Source organism: Lepus europaeus, chromosome 18 (genome assembly GCF_033115175.1).
Source record: "Lepus europaeus isolate LE1 chromosome 18, mLepTim1.pri, whole genome shotgun sequence".
In the NCBI taxonomy this organism is placed as follows: Eukaryota; Metazoa; Chordata; class Mammalia; order Lagomorpha; family Leporidae; genus Lepus; species Lepus europaeus.
This window is the reverse complement of record NC_084844.1, coordinates 32855079-32875816: the sequence shown is the minus strand read 5'-3', so window position 1 is coordinate 32875816 and position 20738 is coordinate 32855079. Positions and strand designations below refer to the sequence as shown.

The following is a 20738-nucleotide window of genomic DNA, read 5'->3' as shown; positions in this document are numbered from 1 at the left end:
CCTCTCATCCCTGCACACATTAGGTTCCATAGAAGGCCTTTCTTTATTCTTTTTTTTTGTTTTGACAGAGTTATATAGTGAGAGAGAGAGACATAGAGAAAGGTCTTCCTTTTTCTGTTGGTTCACCCCCCAAATGGCCGCTACGGCTGGCGCTGCGCTGATCTGAAGCCAGGAGCCAGGTACTTCCCTCTGGTCTCCCATGCGGGTGCAGGGCCCAAGCACCTGGGCCATCCTCCACTGCACTCCCGGGCCACAGCAGAGAGCTGGACTGGAAGAGGAGCAACTGGAACAGAATCCGGTGCCCCAACTGGGACTAGAACTGGGGTACCGGTGCCGCAGGTGGAGAATTAGCCCAGTGAGCCGCAGCGCCGGTCCCATAGAAGGCCCTTGACCAAGGGTTCATGCTGAGTGGGAGGGGAGGTAGGTGTGACCCAGCCCCCACTCCAGCCCTCCTCTTCCTCCTCCAGTGAAAGAACACCCAACAACTCTGTTCAAAACAGTTTATTTTATTTATTTATTTTTTTGTCAGACAAACACATTGATTTCTGGACCACAGTAGAGGATGGAAACCTTTCACAAACTTATTTATTTGAAAATACAAATATAAAATTATACTTTCCACATCTGTGATGTGAGAGACTGCCATCCACATAGTAATTTTTTACAACAGGGCTTTAAGAAAGCCACACACAAAGACCTGAAAGATGCTTGAGATATATATATAGATAGATACATATATATGTATATATATAAAAAAAATACTCACTACCAAAGTTCTCATCAGTTTCATACTAAAGTATAAAAGTATGGGTGAGGTCAGCCACAGTGCTAGGGAAAGTTTTATTGAGATACATTGATGTCCACATGAAACGCTTAGACTTGCATCCTATTACATATGGAATTCCGAGTTTACAACACACCGTGAAAGGCAGAGCGGCTAGCCACAGTACTGAGAGGCCGCTCCCAGCTTCCACACGCGATGGTACAGTATGTACAGAAAACAGTAGTAGGAGCCCCGTGCGCAGGCGCCGGAGCCTTCGTCTCTCGGTCCCCGTTCCCCTCTCCCCTCGTGCCCCTGGCTCCTGGAAACGAAGGTCCTTCCTGTCTGAGACACACATGCTGATGATCTGAGAGCCGAGGGGGTGGATCGAGGGCGCTCCCCGAGAGGGGTGGGTTTGGTATTTTATTTAAAATATATGCTTTTGTACTTTAGTTTACTCTTTTTTTTTTTTTTTTTTTTTTTTTTTGGTGAAAAACAAAGAAAGAAAGAAAAAAGAAAATGAACATATTACAGTATTAAAGTATTGCTTAACTTCCAGCATGTCCTTGTGTAGTGTCTGTGCCCAGGACTGGGCGAAGCTGACTTCTGCTTTGGGGTGAGGGTAGGGAACTTGCCAGTGTCTCTCTTGCATGCGCTCGCCTGCAGCCTGGCCCCTCTTCTCTGCCTGCTGCCCCCCCCCCCCTGGCTGGTGCTTTCCTTGGAAGATGGCCTGGCTGGTGAAGCACATTCGAGAAAAAAAAAATTCTTCCCTCCCCTCACCCCGTCCCCCCAGTCCCCCTCTGTTCCTGTGTGCCACTTCCAACTGATAAAGAGAAGCATGAGTTAGTGTCTCTTTTGTAAACAACTTCATATGCAATATAATACAGAAAGCATGGCTGACCTTTGATAAAAAATGTAGTAAACCATATTGCTTTATTCTTGAATCTGCTGCAGTGAGTGAATGGCAGAGTGAAGCAGTGTGGTGGTGGAGGCTAAGTCCCTAGCCCTCGTTTGCACTAAAGATCAAAATAGGTTTTGTTTTTTCTATTTGGAACCAAAAATAATCTCTTTTTATTTTTTTCAAAAATCCCCAAATGAAAAAGAATCCCCCCTCCAAAAAAAAAAAAAAAAATCAGAAACTCAAGAAACAAAACAAAACAAAACAAAAGCAAAAAACGAAAACCGAACACCTTTCAGGTCATTAGAAGCAACAATTACCCAATGATTTTTCTACTAGTCTAGCAAGATGTGTGCAACATTCACTGGCTGTGAATCGCTGCACAGTGAAACGAGCCACAGCAGCAGAGCCATGCTACCTTAAAGTCCAAGCTACGAGTTCAAATTAAGATGATGGCTATGAAGGATAAAAACGCAAAGGCCTGTGGGGGCTTCATCTGAATCAAGCCAACGGGTGCCCAGGCTAGAGCTCGAGGCTGTTGGGTTTTCCTACCCGGTGCACGAGGAAGGCCACAAACCCAGTCTGTGAGGGCTCTGGGCGAGGAGGCGGGCAGCTTGGTCCCCTCCGCCAGCCCCGAGGACTGGAAGAACCAGGAATGGGCCCGGGAGCCAATGCCACTGGCTCTGCTCAGGACAGGAGGTCAGGGGTCTCAGGCAGACGGATCTGGAAGCCAGAGGGACCCCTGGTAGCTCCTTGGTAATTCCAGGAAAAGCCATCAGCCGAGAGTGTCTCTCCCCCAGGGAAGAAGGCGAAAGGTGGTGCCCAAGAGTGCCATTGAGCTCAACCGAAACAAAGACAAGGCTGAACATCAGTGCTAAAAGAATTTACAAAAATGTTTCAAAATGGACTTCTAGATGAGGGGGTGGGGGGACTCACGTGAACCTTGACCTAGGTAGCCACATTGAAACGTGTCAGATTTCCACAAGATTTGTGCTATGGGCTACTGGGTCTCTTCAAAAGGTATATAAACATCTAAAACATATTCACACAGATTATCAATTTCTTCTGAGCATTCTTAAAAAAATATTTTTTTTCTCTTAGTAAAATCATTTTAATATACCATGCCTCCCTCTTTTAAAAAATAAATTAAAAAAATCCAGTTTTGCATATCTAGCATTAGCATTTAAGGTAGTATGGCACGCCCCTTTGCAGAGAAGGGGGGTGGGGATCTACAAAACGCCGCAGTCGGCCGGCATTTGAATGTGGTGAGACCTTGGGTTAGTTGAAACCACATCAGATCAGCGAAAATAAACTTAAACTTGAAATTGAAAAAAAAAAAAAGAATTAAAGGAAACAACTGCCCCAAAATTATTAGCAATTTTTTTTTCCATAAATAAGAGAAAGTTCTATCCTTACTGGTCCTAAATCTGAGTAACTATGTCTAATTTTTTTTTTAAACCTTAATTACGTTATACCTATCAATATGTACTAGAAGAAAGAGGAGAAAAAAAGTCACTGCACTAGTACCAGGACAGCACGCTTACAAGATAGCCACTGTAGACATTACTAATAGACAATGATCAACAGAGTCTTCTAGGAGGCCATGAGGGGTACAGAGGAAGGGGAATCACATAGGACACGAACGCAGACCCGAGAGCCGTCCATCCCCGAGGCTAGATCGCGTTCCTGGGGATTTACTGTCTCTTTTTGTTCTTTTTTTCTTTTTTAATAAAACTTCTGTTATTTTATCACTTGAACAAGTTTTGAGATTTTAAAAGCGTTCAGCATTTTATTTAATCTGGTTGTTTGGAAATTTAAAAAAAAAAGAAAGAAAGAAAGAAAAAAAAATCCCAAAAAAACCCAAAACTGTCACCAAACAACCTGACATGAAAACAAAGGACATGATTTTTTTTTGATGTCGTTGCTATTTAAGTAGAATTAAAAAAGGCTTTTTTTCTTCCTTTCTGAGTTAGCATTTTGCAGTTCGTCATCTGAAGACATGTTTGCCCTACCGTGTCTGTGAATGTCTACATTAGTCTACTTTGTTAGTAAAATTTATAAAAATAGGAGTGCAGCAGCTCTTTATAATAAATGTCGCATTCAGTGTCTCATACTGGCTGTGCCTTAAGTACCAAATTTATAAACGTAACAATTTAAAAAATATTAATAAAACGTCAATATCACATTTTAAAAAAGAAAAAAATATATATCCACACTACAATATGTTTTAATGCCATCTATTGAGTTGTACTTCTATAGTTGCTGTTGCCGACCTATTACCAACATTTAAAAAAAAGTTAAATTAAAAAATATCCTTCATCAGAAGTATCTTTCCCCGACCGAGGACCATATATTATAACAGCCAAATGTCAAGCATGTGCAAACAGGAAACTGTCCATTTTTCCCACCAGTCACAGTGCAGTGATGTTTATACTTTTTATTTTTAAAATTCTGTTTACATCTATAATAAATTAAAAAAAATTTTTTTTCTTCCATAGCCTCTCTGGTGATACTTGCAGCACTGAGGTATTAAAAAAAATATATAAACCCAAAGGTTGCTTTCCTAATTTGTAAATAGAAAGTGGATGGAGAAAGGGTGGTATGACCCACGGGCCCCCGGAGTGGGGTTGGGGGGCGAGGTGGGGGGGGGGCGCGGTGAAGACAGGCAGAGTGTCCTAAAGACCTTTGGAGGCGCTGAAATGATCGGACAATAGAAAATGATCAAATCTTTAAAAATTAAGACTGAAAAAGAAGGCCCCCCCCACCCCCTCCACCCAAGCCAAACAGGTGTGCTTTGAAACTTTAAATATGTTAAATATTAAAATTGTAGCTTTGTTTTTTTTTAAAAAACGTCTTGGGAAAAGCAGTTTTTCATATTTTAAATAAAAATCTAACTAGACAGTAACATTTGAAGCTGCGCACAGACGAGAGGTTAACAGGCTGGTAGGATCCTAATACAGGCCTCTCACGCAGACAAGGCGCTCAGCAGTGTTCTTGCGGTTCCTGGGGCTGCCCAGCAGCTGGCTGCTCCTGGCTCCGTCACCCACTTCATCCAGCTCCCCTCCCCTCCACCTTCCACGGAGCACCAAACTGCCTGGGACCAACGCCCTCACAAAAATATTTTTGATTCTCTCTTTCTTTATAGTTTCTATGTAGTTAATGGAATTGTATTTACAACATTTTCTCTTTTAGAATTCACAATTGCAAAAAACCTTATAATATCACCTCTTTCAACAGGAAAAAAAAAAGCACTTATAGAAAAGGAGGACACTCCAAAACATTGTCGTCCTTACCTTATTGCCGAAAATAGATATACTCAGGTTAACAAAGAGACATCACACAAAGGAAATGCTACAGTCTGGTCATCAGCCTACTACAGCTCACTTCTACAGCGCACAGGAGAAGGCGCAGGCCCGCCTCCTGCTCCCCACGCCACAACGTCGCTTCAGTGTGTGCCAGGTTCTACCTGACATTTCAGAGTCTCCGAACCGGTACCAAAACATTGAGAGTAATATTACCATCTCAGCATCCTTTAAAAGTGAGAACAGAATCAAAACAAGCCCCAAAAGAATCTTTTGAAAGAAAAAAAAAAAAAAACTCCTTAATATAACAGCTGTACTATGGTTAGCTTTTAACTAGATATTAAAGCTATGTGACCCCTACACTAAGTCAAAATCACTACCAAACGTGATTCAGAGAGATTTAAAAGGAGGGGTTGGGGGGAGAGAGAAGGGAATGGGAAACCATCAAGAAAAACAAAACAGAACAAAACCAAAATCATGGGTTATATACACATTTAAAAGCTGTCGTCTTATATTACAGCAGAATCGTGAGATGATGAGATGTAGCCAACCCTCCGTCCGAAGTGAGCCATCTCTGGTTGGGATGAGGAGTGAGGCTGGTGGGGTTCCAGGTCCGAGGGCATCACCTAAACAAAGGACCACTCAGAAACTTCGCCCAGTCTTGCCTGGACATCCAGGTATGCTCTGCATGGCGGGCAAGGTCAGGTGTGGCGGGAAGAGAACAGAAAGTGGGGGTGGGAGGAGAGAGAAGGTCAGGCAGGTGCACAGCTGATGACGGCGTCTTAGCTAGAGCTTTTGAAAAAGGCTAGGCCAGGCCGGGGAGGACCTGTGAACAGGGTGGGGCTAGCCCAGCTTCCTGAGATCCCAGCCTGGGAGACTGGCCCTCTAACAGTGCCCACCCGAGGCCGGGGAGAAGGCTGCTCTAGGCACATCCTGCTGATCCTGTCCTAGGGCTGCAGAACTCTTGAGGTTGAGAGGGAAATGCGGCCAGCAGATGCGGCCGCACTGGGGTTTTGGGCAGAGGGGCCAATGTGCACCCTGACCACAGGTGGTTTTCTGTTGAACTTCTGTTTTCAGACCTACATGCTTTTCAAAAAAAAGCCTCTGCCTTTACCAAGTACCAATCAATGAATGCAAGTCATTAACAGTTTGTGTTAAAAAAAAAAAAATCGTATTATAGGGGCTGGTGTTGTGGTGCAGCCGGTTAAGCTGCTGCTTCCCCCACCAGAGTCCCCTATCAGAGGGGTGGCTTCAGTTCTGGATGCTCTGCTTTAGATCCGGCTTCCTGCTCACTGGCCTGGGAAGGTAGCGTAAGAAGATCCAAATGCTCGGGCCCTTGCCACCCACACAGGAGACCCAGATGGAGTTCCTGGCTCCTGGCTTCAGCCTGGCCCAGACCTGGCTGGTGCAGCCATCTGGGGGAGTGAACCAGTGGATGAAGATTTCTTCTGATCCTCCCTCTCTCTTTCTGTCACTCTATCTTTCAAATCAATCAATCAATCTTTTAAAAAAATCATATAGCAAGGAGGGAAAGTCAGGACACAAAAAAACAAAATACACAGCAAGTAACCAGTTTCGGTTATAGGAAACAAAAACAGGCCCTGGAGGCAAGACTCACTAACTGAGCCTCCCCAAATTGACCTTGGGCCTGGGCATCTCTTATAGTGATTGGCACTAAAGGTCAGAGGGTCACAGAATGCGTGTTGGACCTGTCTTAACTGTACGGCCATTCGACTCATGTTGGCGGGGGGGTGGGCTGCTCTTTTGCCTGCTTCTTCCTTCTCTGGAAATTAAGACTTGGTCTCGGGAGAGGGAAGGCGGTAGAGGCGTGGGGGTGGTGGGCTGGGAGCCCCGCCCCATCTCCCTTTCCCAGGGGAGGGTGGAGCCACGGGTCCGCAGAGCAGCTGCTACGCCCAGTCACTACTTAACCTCCCTTGCACCTGACCCCTTAAGCGGCTGGAGCCATCGTCAGTCTCCAAGATCCCGGCGATCTTGTCCCCGCTCTCAGAAGACCCTGACCGTCCCTGGGCCCCCACGCCCAGCTTCATCAGTAGCAAGTAGCTCTCCTTCACACAGTTAGTGGCCTCTGGCCCTGGCCAGCCACGGCTGGGTCAGTGCTCCAAGAGAGATGAGGCGAGGCTGGGAGGGGTCACACACATGGTTTATTTGGTTAGGAGAGGCGGTTGCGTTAGTGGAGGTGATTCCTTAGCAGCACCATTAGAGAAACCCAAGATTTATGGAGCTCAACTCAACATGGGCGCCCCCGCCCCCAGTGGCCACACCCTACAGAATCCTGGCTGGCCCAGGGCTCGGAGCAATCCCCTTCTACAAACCCAAAGTGGCCGATTTGCGTCTGGCCTGCCTGACTTCTCCTAGGTCTCAACTCCAAGGATAAAAGGCTCTCCTGACCCAGCGGGAGACTGTCCAAGGGGCACCCATTCCAGGCCTTGCGGTTACTCTCTCGCTTCCAAAGAGACAGGCCTTCGTCCAGCCTCCCGGATAACTGTGCAACCACAGTGCACACCCAGGCTCTTGCGAGCACAGCCCCTCCTCTCCTGCTGTCCTCCCCCGGAAAGACAGACGCTCATTTTCCAACAAGAATATGGCGACAGGCCTGCTCACCGACTGCCCCGGCCTCCGGTCTCCTCTGACCTCCCCCCTCCCGCCACCCCCGCTGCCATATCCCCGTTAAAATGATTTCAAAAAGGTTTCATGAACTTGAGCTCAGTTGAAAAGGTTAGGAAACTGGCAGGGATCCAAATCCATGCTATGCAGGTGATGTCGCTAATTTAATTTGCTTCTTGTGCCGTAATCTGGATAATCACTCAGTAGTTACTGGCAAAAATGTTTTCTTTTCACTAAAAGATGGCGTCTGGCTGTTTGCTCGCACCCCATTGGCTGAGCTGCCAGTGAGCTCGGGGCTACTGAGGTGGCCCAGTGACCCGCAGGTGGGTGCACGCGACCAGAGGTATCTGCCGCCATGCACGCAAGATCTCCTTCCAGTTTCCCACACTTTTGATTGTATTTCAAGACAGAAAGATGAGGGATGTGCGAGATACAGAAAAGGAATCAAAAGAACCCAATCATGAGAGAAAAAAAGAGAGAGTGGGGGCAGTGAGAATGGTGGGGGATCATGATTAAAAGCCGGAGGAAGGGGTGAGAAATGAAAAGACTGGATTTGTTTTGGCCCCCACCCCTTCACCCCGCGGAGAAGGTCCAGAGAGAAGAGAGAGGGAGATGTCGATGTGACGAGACAAGGGCATGCGCGTCCATGTATGACCAGGGCACATACATGTACGGACAGGCCGGCAGGGTGGACACACATGGCAGAGACGGTAATACCTCAGGGCGGGATGGCAACGAAAGCACCTGCTCAATGGTATCCATTTGTAAAGGCCGTTGCAATCAAAGGTCCCTAAAATTGCACAATTGTTAAGGTCATCAGTGTGCTATCCATGGGAACAGATTGTCATTTTCTGGGAGAGGAAATGATCTGGAGGGCTAGTCTGTGGTTGCCAGCATGAATATGCAACTCTGAGACCCTGCGGGTGCCACCAGGGGCTGGGGGCGGTACATCTCCCCAGCCCCCACCTTCCAGCCCCACCCCCTCCCCGCCCCCCAGCCTGCCTGCTTCTCCAGGGAAACCAAGAGCCAGACTCAGAGGAGTGGGTGGGTACATGGTTGGAAAGGGGGGCTCGTGCCCAAAAATGAGGGGCACAGTTGCCCTGAGGGCAAAGGTAAGGGTCTCTGTCCACGGTCTCAATGGCTCAGGCTGGGGAGAAGAAATCCAAGTGCAGACAAACCAGGGCGTACACTGTGGCATGCAGGTCAAAAGACCCAGGTTTTTGAGAGCTGACGTTTCTGGACTCTGAGTTTCTGGACTCTGAAAATGGCAATTAATCGTGTTCTAAGGTGACGCAGCTCTCTGCTGAACGATCACATTCTGGACTGGGGACGACAGTGGGTCGGAGGGCTCAGACTCACCCAACCTGAGTCATCTTGGCTTGCGGGTGGCACTGAACGAGGACCCAGACTGTAGAGGCCAGTGCTGGCAGCATTGCACACGAGTGTGTGTGTATGTGTGTGTGCATTCACGCCAACAAGGCTGTGTGTACGGGGCTTCTGACGCCAGGGGGAAGGGCCACCCTGGTGCCCCAGAAGTCTGCACATGCTTCGTTCTCCCCAGGGCAGGGCTCATCTCTGTCTCCCCAAAGCAGAGTCCCAGGGAGATGTGACCACGGGCGGCAAACACTCCCATCTCAGCTCAACACCAAGCTGCCTCCAAAATGGTGTGGCCAGCCAGGGCAGAGGCTAGCTGGTTTTCTGTTTCCAAAACGGAAGGGGCAGCGAGCGAGTGGGCTCAGGCATGTTCATGCTCACACACACTGGGAGGAGAGGAACAATACAATCTGAAAACAGCATGCAAATCTGTTAAGCAAATCTCCATTGCCTGGATTAGTCAGATTACAGAACCACAGAGCATTACAAATGGCCAATGCGTCTGGCCTGCAGGGGGCGCAGCTAAAGAACTGAGTGGGAACTTATTTGGAACCTGGGCACCGTAAGAAACATTAGCGGAGGGAACCACCTGGGAGGGGGCGCGCACCCCACAACACCTCCGGGGCACCAGGGCTGCCACGGGACGGGGGCTGCTGCCTTGTGGTGGGGCGGTGGCACTCCCCAGCTCTGAGGTCCCAGCCCGTGTGACCATCTGCAGAAAGTGGGCATCAGGAACTACGGCCTCCTGTGGACCTCCTACACGCCGGCAGGTGGCACCGACGGCTTCCCTGAATTCTCACCCACTCTTTTGAGGAAGGCATTCTGCAGCTGGGCAAAGGTTATGTAAGTGGCTCCAGGCCGCCCCGACCAGAGGGGATGGAGTGGTGACGTGAACCTGAGCTGCCCTTGCTCCTTCCGCTCCATCACACGGCCACACAGGAACGGAGCAGCTTCAGCCCTCGCAGCTGGCATGACGAGGGAGGGGTCTCGCGGTCCTTGCCCCCACCCCCGGCCCCGATTCTGGGTTTTTCTGGCATAGCCTCCCCAAGGGCCCCAAGGAGTGGGGCAGGAAGTGGGAGGCAGGAGGGCCGGGGAGGCAGGTACTTACAGCAATGCCGTGGCCGAAGCCCGAGCCCGGCTGAGGGCTGGCCGCGCTTATGTAATTCCCCACTCCGGAGTCCTGGCTGGCAGGGCCGTAGAGATCGGCGACCGGTCCTGGGCTGTTGGCCCCCGGGAAGCCTCCGGGCCGCGCCGGGTTGGAGCCTGCCGGGGAAGCGGGCGCGCCAAAATTCGGTTGAGCACTGTAGCTATTCAGGACTGGTGTGCAGAGAATAGAGCTGGGTATGAGGCCAGAAGCCAGGCATGCACCGGTCAATACAAGCCAAACACTCGAGAAAAACAGCTGAGGCCCAACTTCTAACACTCAACCAAGGCCATGCGAAAACATCAGCAGGGACTCAGAAGACTCAGCCCAGGCTACGACTAAGAAGCTCGGAGCTCCGAAAATAGAGAGAAGAGGAAAACAATCATTCAACACACTACGGCAACCACCCGGAGGTGCTGTACTGCCCACCGAATTATCACAATAGGAATAGAGAGATATATGGAGGAGAGAGACGTGTTTCCACATCTGAACTGATGCTCATGCAGTCTTCTATCTGGGCACGCTGAGACAGCATTCACATCCCATGCAAACTACAAAGGAACTAGTTTTAGACTACACATTGTGTTAATATTGATATTAAAATGTGATAGGAAACAAAGCAATTTGTGTCCAGGAAAAAAAAATATTTGGGGAGGGGATTTTTGATTTTTTTTTTTTTTAGTGTGTATGTTGTACTTCTTTTTTGTTTTTGGATCCATTAAATGATAAATTTTTTTTTTCAAAAGAAATCTATTTTGCATCACCCCTCCCCCCGCCCCACTGGCTACTCCCTCCCTCCCACCCGGCCCATGTCCATCCCTGCATGAAAGCCGTCGACGCTGGCGTGGCCGTGGTCGGAGGATGGGAGATGTCATGAGAGGCTGGGCATCTGAACACAACAGTAATGATGGCGGCGGAGGGGTTCCTTCGGGGGTGGGGGGTGGAGAGCAGGGGATGGAGTGGGGGGTGGGGATGGAAGACCTACGGCTGGGCAAGGCTTGGGGGGGAGCCAGGGGTCCTACAGGCACCCACACACTCACCTCCTGCAGCAGAAGGAAAGGGGGTTTAACCTTTTTACTTCCTTTTGTTCAAAAAAAAAAAAAAAAGACAAGAAGTATCAATGCAGAGTACTGGACGGGTCGACTCAGAGAGAGCGCAGCTGACTACAGCGCCGCCTGCTTCGCCGCTGTGCCCCAGGGAGAAGGCTCCGAATGCACCTGGGGCATCCAGGGAAGGGGGAGCTGTGCTGGAGGAGGGGCCGCAGCAGGTGACACTGCCTTAGGCCCCCCCCCACCGCCTCCCCCAGGCCCTTTGCTCCCTCCCCAGTGACACCCTGTCTACCAGGCTAATTCTGTCTCACGTTTACTGCCCCCCTTAGTAGCTTGACCTTTATTTTCTTTCCCAAAATGGAAACAAAATTATTATTATTTTAATTGTAAAAGTCAGCTCCCCCAGATTTGTAAATACCAAGACGAATCTGGGGCCGGCCACTTCTGGGCCCCAGTGAATGGCAACTGGAGCAGCCGTTCCCCGCCGTGAGTGCTTCTCCTTCTGTCTCCTTGGCACCTCCCCTCTGCCCTGGCACCAGCAGAGCCGGGTCACACCCACCGGGCACAGGCCCTCACTGAAGTGGCTTGGCTTCCACCCACCTGTCACAGGGGTGAGCAGAGACTGAAGATATGCTGGGGCCAGGCTGGCAGGAGACCGAGAGGGGACAGGAAGGCACAAAGGAGACCAAACCAAGCTGGGGCTGCAGAACACTGGAGACCGCTGCCTCCAGACGCCCTTGGGGCATGGAGCCCCAACGTGAGCCCCTTTGATGCTGACTCCGGCCAGTGGAGAGAGCAGGTTGAAGAGAAAAAAGAAATCACAGAAGCTGAGTGCCAGTGAACGCGTTATTTGGGACTGCGCCGGTGGACAAAAGGGATTTTTGAATATAGAAGATTGAACTTGCAGATAACTCATGGAGGCCAACAGCAAGCGAGACGGTCAAAAGGCAGACTATTATCTTGCTCGAACACGCTTTCTTTTTGTGGCTCAGGCAAACGCACAAGGCTCACATAGTGGACTCCTGGTTTACCCAGGCAGGTGGACACCTCCCTCTGCAAAGCACCCTGCTCTGTTTTAGGGTAATAGGTTAGGGTGGAGACAGGGAGCCACAGGGGAAGAGAGAGAAAAAGATTTTTTTTGGCTTCTTTCTCTATTGGCCTGATGTGGATGCAGGCAGATGCTGGGCAGGCTCTCCTATCCAGGGGAGGGGAGAAGGCAGGTGTTGGTAGCAACTTCTTCTAGCAGAAGAGCCAGAGGCAGTGGCCTCACAGACAGGATGTGGAGCACCCACGGAAAGATGCCGTGCAGACATGAGTGTTCCACCCATCCCTGGCAGCCTCCACCGTTCCTGTGTGCAGAGGCACGAGCAACTCCACAGCAAGCAGCGCACCTTCGGCCTCTGTCACCCTCCCTGATCAGTCATCTGCCGCCCAACGACATTAACATCACCGCAGAGAAGGTGCCGTGTTAGAACCCACACTTGCTCATCACACCTTGCAGTTACCCCCACCCCCCAACCCCGCCAGGGGCAGAACAGTGGGTTTCTGGGTCCCCACTAGAGGGCGCACTCTGCAGACAATAAATACCCAGTTCCCACTGAGACCCCTTCTCTAGGTTTTCTGGTAGTGGAACCTGCACTACCCAGGGTTGTGACACAGCGGTGTGAGGGCCTCTATGTCCCACAGTCCACACTGGCCTCTGTCTCCTTGAGCAGAAGACCCAGGCTGCTCCAGAACACACGCTCCAGGCTTGGGGTCACGCCCCTGAAAGCTGCGTGGGACTGGAAGGAGAGCCACACCCTGGCTGCATAGGAGGGAGAGGGTCTGGCCCCTGGCAGGAACTTGTCAGCAGCTGTTGGTGGCAGTGGGAAGGCACCAGGCGCACACTGACCACCTTTGTGGTGGAAGTCAGTGTAGCTCCACGTCCTGAGTAGGGACTGGGCATCCAGTAGGGAGAGAGGGCGCTCATCTGAGGATTCCCTCTGCCTCTAAGCGGCCTTGAGGAGGGAGGCAGGGGGTGGAGGAGCAGACCCCTGAGGTTCAGGCCCTGGCCCGAGGGCATCTGTGGAAGCCACTTTCCAGTCAATGTTCAATAATCTGTCAGGAACCAAGGATGGCACCTTGCCCCAGGCCAGAGACTCATTTTGAGGGGCCAGAAAGGGTCCCACACACCAGTACAGGGGTCAGGAAGAGGGCAGGGGACATCCCTGTTAATGGGCAAGGGCACCTTGTCCACTGCCCAGCTTGGGTGTGTGGTGTGCGTAGGGAGGGAAGAAATCTCACTGAATAGACCGTGCTTAGCTTCTTAAAACTGGATGTTACGACTGCCATCCCTGAAGAGGACAATGTTGTGCAAACACCTTGGCAGCAGAAGCTGTGGCTCGGGGCAAGCCCTGTGCCAGGCTGGCAGTTTGGGGTTCACCATGGCAGGCAGGCTCACTCTGGGACCCGTCCATAGCAGTGGTTTAGTCCTGTGCAGGCTCCTCTTTAGCCCTCCCTCACCCCCGCATTCTCTGGGCTATTGCAGGCTAGGCAGAGCCTCAGGAAGGCAGCCATGGCGCAGACAAAGGGAGCACTGGACTTGGAGTCAGACGGCCTGAGTGTGGCCCCGGCCCTGCCCGTGCAGCCCAGCCCTCCGCAGTCCAGTCCTCGTCTGTGACGTGGGAGTGGCGCCTTCCTCAGCCAGGCTGACTCACCTGGCTGCTGTGAGCATGACAGGGTGCTCTGTAACTCGTCAGGGGTAAAGCAAATACTCCTCGTTTTGAAAGGGTTGTGAATGTACAGCCCAAGGAGGCAAGGACCATGTGCAGACTTCAGCAAATCTGACAGAAAGATGCAGCACACGCACACACATCAAAGGATCAGCTCATCTGTCTGGCGCCTTCCATCCCGCACCTGAAGAAAGGGCTGCTGGGAGTGGGCAACAAGGACCCCAAACCTCACTGGAGGTGGCAGGAGGACATGCCTGGGATAAAAGCTGGAAGCACTGCATGGGATCCACGGAGGGACTTCCGGCCCATCAGAAGAGACCCTGACAGCTGACCTGGGAAGGCCCAAGAATCCTATCCCAGACTCCCTCAGGCAGAGATGAGTGCTGCAGGCTTTGCCCCTCACCTGCCAGGCCTGGGCTCGAGGCTCACGGGCACCTGTCCCTGCCTTTTCCGGGTTCTGAAACAAGCCAGGGGCACACCTGCAGCCTTGGGCGCCACCTGCCAGCAGCTCTGCCCACGAAGGCTTAGAAGTGGCTGCCGGGGGACTCAGTCACCAAGGGTGGGGCAGTGGTGGGAGTCAGAGCAGCCTCACAGGTGATGCGGAAAACAGGCGTGGCTGCCTAGATACCTCGTGTGGTCCATAAGCCATACCACAGGACCGAAGGGCTAAAAGCCAGAGCCTGAGACCCTAGGGCCTCCGAAGAAACCAGAGAAAGGGACTGGGACAAAATCCCTTCCACATGACGAGCACAGCCCACATCTCTGGGACAAGCCAGGGGCCCCTCGAGTTCTAGCCTGAGACCCAGCTCTGGTTTGGCGGAGCTCAGGTATACCCTGGGCAGGGCCAGCACTCAAGACCCTTTCAAGCCTCTGCACTGGGGAACTCTGCCCGGGGTGGGCTGCATTTCCAGTGGGGGAGGGGGAGCTGGTGCACTCCCCGCCCTGCTGCTAGGGGAGGGGGGCCCTCACCAAGGGCAGCCCAGAGGGAAGGTGTTGCCCAGACACAGCCAATCCCACTGTGCATTTCCGAGCCAGGTGGAAGGCAGTTTGGGGTGACTGGTATCGTGGCCCCTGGTCCCCGACAGGGTGGGGACAGAGAGCAGGTGTGATCATGAGCCTGTGTGTGAGTCTCCGGGGCAGAGGCTGTGTCAGCCATCACACTGGGTTTTAGGGGGCTGCTGGAAGGCAGTGTCACCTCATCTCCACCTTCGGATCTTGCCTGTGTCCGGCTTCTGTCTGCCTTCACTAAACAACCCACACTAGCAGGGCTGTGTCTCCGCCCTCAGCAAGGAAATCCTGGCAGCAGCTGTCAGGCTCCCACAGCCGCGGAGTTCCCAACCAGGCGGCACGCTCTCCTCCCTCTCCTCCCTGCACCACAGATGTCCAGTGGGTGCTGGGCTGCCTGTCCATGCAGAAACCTGCATGGGCTCTTCTCTCCAGGTCCTTCCTGGGGACCAGGGGTAGGGCCCCCACGTGGCGGTTTTCTTACTGTGTCCCCTGAAGGTGGCACCCACTGAAGACGGGCGAATAAGAAAGATCAGCATGAAAAGATGAATCTGTTTCTGATAGCGGGAGGACCCGCGGTGGATCGTCTCGCCCGACTCGAGAGGAGTGTGGTGGGGTGATGCTCCAGAGTCTGCCCGGCTGGCTTTGCTCCTGGGACCCTAGATCAAGCTCCCCTCCAGACTACAGTCTGGGCTGAAGGTGGGTGAGATAGACATGGCCAGCAATTACACCCAGCCTGGGAAAACTGTATGATGCTAAATTAAAATCCAATCAGTTCAGGGTCCCAGATGCAGGAATGATCAATTTTAAACATGATATTATTGCTTAAAGCTCTACTGAAATTCAGGTTATTTCAGAAGGGAAGGGGACCAACGGTGTAAAACTGGGGGAAGATTAAGAGAGCAGTAGGAGGGGCCGGCATTGTAGCTGGCTTAACCCACTTGGGTTAAGCCACTGCCTGTGATGCAGGCATCCCATGTGGGTGCTGGTTCGAGTCCTGGCTTCCACTTTTGATCCAGCTCCCTGCTAATGCACCTGGGAAAGCAGAGGAAGATGGCTGAAGACCATAGGACCCTGCACCCATGTGGGAGACCCAGACAGAGTTCTAAGGTCTTGGCTTTGGTCTGGCCCAGCTCAAACCAAGTGAACCAGCAGATACACAATCTCTTTCTCTCTCCCTCCAACTTTGCTTTTCAAATAAATAAATAAATAAATAAATATTTATAATGTGAGGTAGAGAGAGCAACAAGAAGGTAGTTCCTTTTCATTCTGTCCATCTACCACGAGAGGCAACACAGAGAGGCAAACACTCAGCCGGGAATCAGTGCCGAGCCAGTCCCGACGGGCACACAGCACACGTAGTGAGCGCATGTCCTCTCACAGCGGTATTACGCTAAGATGACAGTTTCTGCTTGTTCTCTCAACACTTGACCTGCTCCAGACACTGCAGTTAGCGTGGGCGTCTCCAGGAGGAGACCTGGGGCCAGGTGGGCAGAAAGGCCTAACTTCTGGCCTCAAGAGAGGACGTCAGTATTTGCTGGCTCCAAACCCCTCACGTAACTGGGCAGTGGTGAGGCAGAGGGATCTCACTCGATCAGACAAAGCCCCAACGCCCTAGCGGGACCCCTCGGAGGAAGGCATAGTGGCCAGGACAATGTCCTTTCGGCCTTGATGTACTTGTAGGATCAGTCCCGCCCCGGCTCCATGAGAGTGCCTCAAGCCACAGAGGCCCAGGCCGCGCAGGGAGGGTGGGAGGGAGAGGATGGGAACCAGGGGCTGACTGATCGCTACTCACGGTACAAACTCTGGGGACGGAGGAGCTGTGAGTGGGTCTGAGCCTGCTGGCCAAAGAAAGCAGGCTCTTGTTAGGAGGGCAAAGAGGGAACTTTTTAGGGCCAAGGTTGGGTTCCAAGTTCTCCAGGGGCCTCAACAGACCAAGCTTGTTTGCATGTTTCCAGGTAGGGAGAGGAGACGGGCCCCAGGGAGGGCCAGGCCATGATGCAGGCACGGGGGTCCTGCTTGGTGACTGGGCGGGCTCTGAGTTCCAGGTCTCTCCCCAGCAGCCTTTGCCCTGAGCCTCCGCAGGCTCTGGCAGACGAGGGGGAAGCCAGCCCAGAGACGGATGTTTACGGTTTGGCTGAGGCAGGAGGCGCTGTAACACGAACATCCTGCGGCCTCATCCCCAGGTTACCTCGGCTTCAGGCTGCACGCACACACAGGATGGAACTTGCAAGGACAGACAAGGAGCTCCTCCAGGAACCACAGCACCCAGGAAATGCCACCCTGAGCCACCCAGCAGCTGTGCCCACAGCCCTGGGGGGATACCAGGGCCTCTGCTTCCTCTCAGGCCACTTCTGAGAACCCAAAGGGAGCAGACAGGGAGCACGTTGCCCAGAAAGTACTCCCTCCTCCCCCTTGACAAACAGTTCGGTGGTGCCAAGTCACTTCCGGTTTAATTCCCAGAGTGCCTCTTGCTTTGTTTTGGTCTAGTGGCTGCCTTTGTCAGTGAGGCACACCACCCCCACCCCCACCCCCCCCCTCACAGAAGAAACCAGTCTTGCCCCAGCCCTCCCTCATGCAGCCAGGCTGCTGTGTGCACCCTCCCTCCCTCTCCTGCACCCTGAAAGCCACATCCCTGCCCACCCCCAGCCACAGTGCTCAGATCTTTGCTGGTGTCTGGGGATTCTTCCCGTTGCCTGCCCAATGTATGTTTTCTGCACTACAAACTACTATGAAAACACTATAATGGGAGGCCGGTGCCATGGCTCAACAGGCTAATCCTCTGCCTTGCGGCGCCGGCACACCAGGTTCTAGTCCCGGTCGGGGCACTGGATTCTGTCCCACTTGCCCCCCTTCCAGGCCAGCTCTCTGCTGTGGCCCGGGAGTACAATGGAGGATGGCCCAAGTGCTTGGGCCCTGTACCCCATGGGAGACCAGGAGAAGCACCTGGCTCCTGCCTTCGGATCAGTGCTGTGCGCTGGCTGCAGTGCGACGGCCACGGCGGCCATTGGAGGGTGAACCAACAGCAAACCCTTTCTCTCTTTCTCTCTCTCTCACTGTCCACTCTGCCTGTCAAAACAAAACAAACCAAAAAACAAACAAAAAAAAACCACTATGATGGGGACTGGTGCTGTGGTATAGTGGGTAAAGCCACCGTCTGCAGTGCCAGCATCCAGGTGCTGGTTCAAGTCCCGGCTGCTCCACTTTCGATCCAGCTCTCTGCTATGGCCTGGGAAAGCAGTGAAAGATGGCCCATCCTTTGGGCCCCTGCACCCACATGGGAGACCCAGAAGAAGCTCCTGGCTTCAGATTAGTGCAGCTCTGGCCACTGGGGCCATCAGGGGAGTGAATCAGTAGATGGAAGACTTCTCTCTCTCTTTGCCTCTCTGTAACTCTGCCTTTCAAATAAATAAATCTTAAAAAAAAAAAAAACTCACTATGATATCCAAGGACAGCCTAATGTCACAATGAAAGAATTACTCCATCTCTGTGAGGACGGGTGAGGTGGAGGGAAGCCTCATACTGGTGGGAACAGAGAGCTTGGGAGGCAAGAGCCAACCAGACAGCAAGCATACGTCCTAGGAGCTGTGGCTTCGGAGGGGACTCCCACTTCCTGAGCAGCTGCCACACTGCAAGGTGCGCCGGCAGGTGTTTCACATCCTCGTGTCTCATGTGACCAACAACTTGCAGGATTGGCTTTATGACCTGTATTACAGGTGAGGAAGTCAAAGGGCTCAGTACCGGCCAGTGTCCCATGACAGAAGCCAGCTCCACTTGAAGGCACGATTTCTAAACTGCATTACGCTGCTCTCGCCCAGTTTAAAAGATGTCTCCTGTTTATCTGCATCCCTCTTTGCCCTCAGAGAAACTGCAAATTTAAGGACTAGGAGTTCACTCTCCACCTTGGGGTGCAAGTTGCTGAGGGCTTGGACCCCGTCACCCTTCTCAACCAGGGAGCTCCCTGGTGGTATGGATGTCTCCTCCACTAGATCGGGGCTCCCGGGGGTCGGGCTGTGCCTGCCACATGAGACAGAGTACTGCCTCTCTTCTGGGTGCCACACCACATCCCAGGAGACAGTATACTGCTTTGCAGAATTGCTGGGGTCACGCCCCTGCAGGAGAGAAAGCAAGTCCTTGGCCAAGCCTGGGCCCTCACTGGGACCTGGACCCAGCGGGACATCAAGAGGGCTGACCTAAGTCTCAAAAGCCCCCTCCCGCGGGGGCTGTCTTGCGGGGACCTGGGCCGCCATAGAGAAGGACTAAATGGCACTGCCTGCCCACTCACATCCAGCAGCCAGCGGGTGGGTGGGGAGGATGCCCGAGGGGCAGCCCCTTGAGGACCCGTACAAAAGCCTTTCCACTCGAGCAGGCTGTCTTTAATGATTATAAAGGCACAGGAGTTTAATCCATTTTTGATGTAAGTGCTAATAGCTCCGTGTCCTTGAAGTTCAAAGCGGGAGCATACATGTCACTAATTAGCCAAGCACACAGCCATTCAGCTTCCTCTCATGTTTCTAATTAGGTCTTTAATAACAAACAAACTCCGACCTCACCAAAAGGCCCTCATTCGTCAGACAGTCCAGGAGTGTGGCTGCTTCCCTGCCTGTGTCTGCTCTAGGCTGCTGGGTCCATGTGTGTGCTGGTTAACCTCGGCCCGGACAGGCCTGTCCTCCAGGGAGGCAGGACGTTCGCTCTGGGAGGACAAAGACCCCTTAGCCAGCCCTGGAGGGCGGCCCTCCTGACCATGCTGAGAGGACCAGAGGCTGGCAGGAGACTGACCTCAGGCTAGAGACCCCAGAGCGAACCCAGAGATGACCACAGGTGCATCAAGAGCCTGGCAGTACCTGAGCCCACGGGTACACGCTGGACTCACCTGGGGCCCACCCACCTTGTCCCATGCTGCTTTGATGGGGCTGCTGTGAGGCCGGCCGCTGGGCTGGCTAAGAACTCCCCAGGTGATTCTAACAGGCAGCCAAGCTCAAGACCCATCGGGCTGGCCCCATGCTCAGATCAGCTACTATTAATAACACCACCCTCACAGAAAGCCAAACCGCACACGAGGCTGGAAATCTGACAGTAGGTTTGTAAAATGATACACAATTCTGTAATTATTTCTGCTCCTTCCACTGCCTTCACGCGTTAAACAGTGCATCCCCATCAGGACTCCTGTCACTGGGAAGGCCCTGGCTTTCTTGCTACCTGCTCCTTGCAGATTTTCGGGTGTTGTCAGTCACTGCTTTCCCGTCCAAGGACAGGCCGTGGCGCGCCTTGGACGCACGGGGAGAGGCGAGCCAGGCAGGGGTCTCCTCCCATACGGGTCCACGTTTCCTAGTTTTGCTGCTGTCCTCTGGGTCTTTTCTCCCTGGGGCCAGCACCTCTCTGAGGCCGACTGCTGGGCGCCCTGGGTCCCCGAGCCTGCAAGGCTCAGCCTCTCCACCGGGCGGGGGACCGGCAAGCCGGCCCTCTCCGGGTTCCAGGAGAACCGGGGAAGTGTGCGCGCCTTTCCCTGCCACAGGCACGCGGGTCCGCAGTAATTGTTTACCACACACCTGGACAGACCGTTTTATTAATATTAAGTAACCGGGAACAAAGGGCTCCTTTATTTTTAGCTTTCTCTAATTGTGTAGTAATTACTTATCTACAAAACAAATGAGCCCCAGCTCGCTGTTGCCATGGTACCGGGAGGCCAGCCTCCCTGAAGAGGGATTGGCTAAGGAACTCGAGGCTTCGGCCCACGGCCCCGCCTCCCCCTCCGCCAATGGCCCAAAGCAAAGCCCCAGCAACCGGGCAGCCAATCATCTCCCAGGGGCCGGGCTGGGCCGCGCTTCCCAGCGACCTTCCAGACGCGGCCCTCGCAGCACACAGGAAGA

General features: G+C 52.6%; 1 protein-coding gene across 11 annotated transcripts in view; it reads right to left on the bottom strand.

The window, feature by feature from the left end:
* Positions 1-490: 490 nt before the first annotated feature.
* The window catches only part of MSI2 (musashi RNA binding protein 2), a 406247-nt gene continuing 385999 nt past the window's right edge, over positions 491-20738 (bottom strand). For 3 of the 11 annotated variants that reach the window (XM_062175386.1, XM_062175391.1, XM_062175395.1), the window contains 2 exons: positions 10068-10276; positions 491-5586 (listed from right to left, as the gene is read on the bottom strand). In XM_062175386.1, the coding sequence (XP_062031370.1) occupies positions 5470-5586; positions 10068-10276 (326 nt within the window). In that variant the 3' untranslated portion in view covers positions 491-5469. Of the gene's footprint in view, positions 5645-8302; positions 8376-10067; positions 10277-20738 lie in introns of all 11 variants that reach the window. The other 8 variants (XM_062175388.1, XM_062175393.1, XM_062175392.1 and 5 more) reach the window with 5 other exon arrangements.